Source organism: Nerophis ophidion, linkage group LG19 (genome assembly GCF_033978795.1).
Source record: "Nerophis ophidion isolate RoL-2023_Sa linkage group LG19, RoL_Noph_v1.0, whole genome shotgun sequence".
Classification (NCBI taxonomy): Eukaryota; Metazoa; Chordata; class Actinopteri; order Syngnathiformes; family Syngnathidae; genus Nerophis; species Nerophis ophidion.
The window spans coordinates 18124739-18126544 of NC_084629.1; the positions used below are offsets into that span (position 1 = coordinate 18124739).

Here is a 1806-nt window from a genome sequence, read left to right on the forward strand (position 1 = left end):
CCACTGTACTTTAATGTTGTCATTATGGTGGTACTTAATGAATACTTAGGTCTACTACACTACTGTATTTTAATGTGGTCATTGTAGCTGAGATAGGCACCAGCGCCCCCCGCGAGCCCAAAGGGAATAAGCGGTAGGAAATGGATGGATAGATGGGCATTATGGTGGTACTTAAGGAATACTTAGGTCTACTACACTACTGAATTTTAATGTGGTCATTATGAAAGTTTGAGAATCCTACATTTTAGTCTTACTTATTTGTGTATTTTCTTTTACATTGTTAAAATGTAAGAGTTCAAACCAGTGACGTCACTGCCAAAGCACGGAATAGATATTTACAATAAAAACACTACAACAGCAAAAGTATCATACATTATAAAAATAACTATAATAACGATTTTTGGAAAGGAACGGCTCCCGTCACCATTCGAGTACTGCCAGACAGTGTACTCACTCGGCATGTTAAGTGCACTCGGGACGTGCGCAGCCAGCACGTCTGTGAGTCAGTATAAACGCCCAACGTGTGATGATGACAGCCACTTTATTAGGAACACCTTCGAATGAAAACTTATTTTTCTTTTTACAACACGTCCTTTAAGAACTCGTATTTCCACTTCACGGTCATATTATTAGCAACAGTTTTTCCACAGCGCGGTGTGTGTGTGTGGTCCATACCGAGACATCTCCCAGACTAAACTGCAGCAGGCGCGCGACCCAATTTGTCAGCGCGCTGTTAAACACATCAGCGCGGGCGCGCACACGTCTTGCCGTGCGGTGGAATGTCAGCCAAATCTCGGACTCGCGGGCGCGAGCCTAAAAGATTCCCATAGGAAACAACGGCTTTGGTCCGTTCCGGGGTCAAACTGCGGCCACCGTGAACGCTCCACGGCCGCGCTGTGATGTCCTTCAGTGTTTTTGTCGCAGTCCCACCGCGGCTTGACCCCGGACTATTTCGGACCCCGAGGCCAACACAAGTGGGACCGTTTCGTAACCTCGGAAAAGTGCAAAGTCGGACATCCGGGTGTGACGTCACCGCTTCTTCTTGGCCTTCAGGCTCTTCCGGCGCTTAACGATCATCTCGTGCAGCTTGTCCATGCCCTCGTGCAGCCCCTCGCCGATGATGGCGCAGGCGGGCTGCACGTGGTAACAGGTGGCGGGGGCCAGCTCGTGCAGGGCCAGCTGCTTCTCGATGGCGTCCACCGGCAGCGAGCGGGGGAGGTCCTGCTTGTTGGCGATGACCAGCAGCGGCGTGCCCTGGTTCTCCGCGAACTTGGTCACCTTGTGTAGCTCGGTGCGGGCCTCCTCCAGCCGGTCCACGTCTACGGAGTCCACCACGTAGACTATGCCGTCCGTGCAGCGGCTGTATGACTTCCAGAGGGGGCGGAGCTTCTCCTGGCCCCCGACGTCCCAGAAGTGGCAGCTGATGCCCTTGGCGCTGCTCAGCTTGATCTTCTCCGTGTTGAAGCCGATGGTGGGCACCGTGTTGACGAACTCGTTGAACTTGAGGCGGTACAGCACCGTGGTCTTGCCGGCCGAGTCCAGACCCAGCATGACGATGTGGAGCGACTGGAAGGCGGACACGTTGGACAAACTGTTGCCCATGTCGGCCGGGGCTGGTCCACCTCCCTGGGGCTCAGGTGGCGAGCGACCGGTGTAGTCCCGGTCTCGGCTGGGGTAAAAAAAACACCCCCCTACCCCTTCTTCCCCGGTCTTGTTAGTCCTCTCAGGCGACCATCGGTGTGCTCCCGGCGGACACGTCAGAGACACGCGGCCTCCACGGACTGCTCTCCGCTACTAACAACAAAA

At 53.9% G+C, this 1806-nt stretch overlaps 1 protein-coding gene across 1 annotated transcript; it reads right to left on the reverse strand.

Annotated features, from left to right (window-relative positions):
• Positions 1–524: 524 nt before the first annotated feature.
• On the reverse strand, positions 525–1806 carry LOC133538086 (ADP-ribosylation factor-like protein 4C). The gene has a single exon (XM_061879376.1). It carries the CDS (start codon positions 1600–1602, stop codon positions 1030–1032), a length of 573 nt encoding a protein of 190 aa, XP_061735360.1. The 5' UTR covers positions 1603–1806; the 3' UTR covers positions 525–1029.

What these genes read in the sequence shown, in the direction of transcription:
- LOC133538086 (XM_061879376.1), bottom strand. Translation starts at nt 1,602, where the DNA reads ATGGGCAACAGTTTGTCCAACGTGTCCGCCTTCCAGTCGCTCCACATC.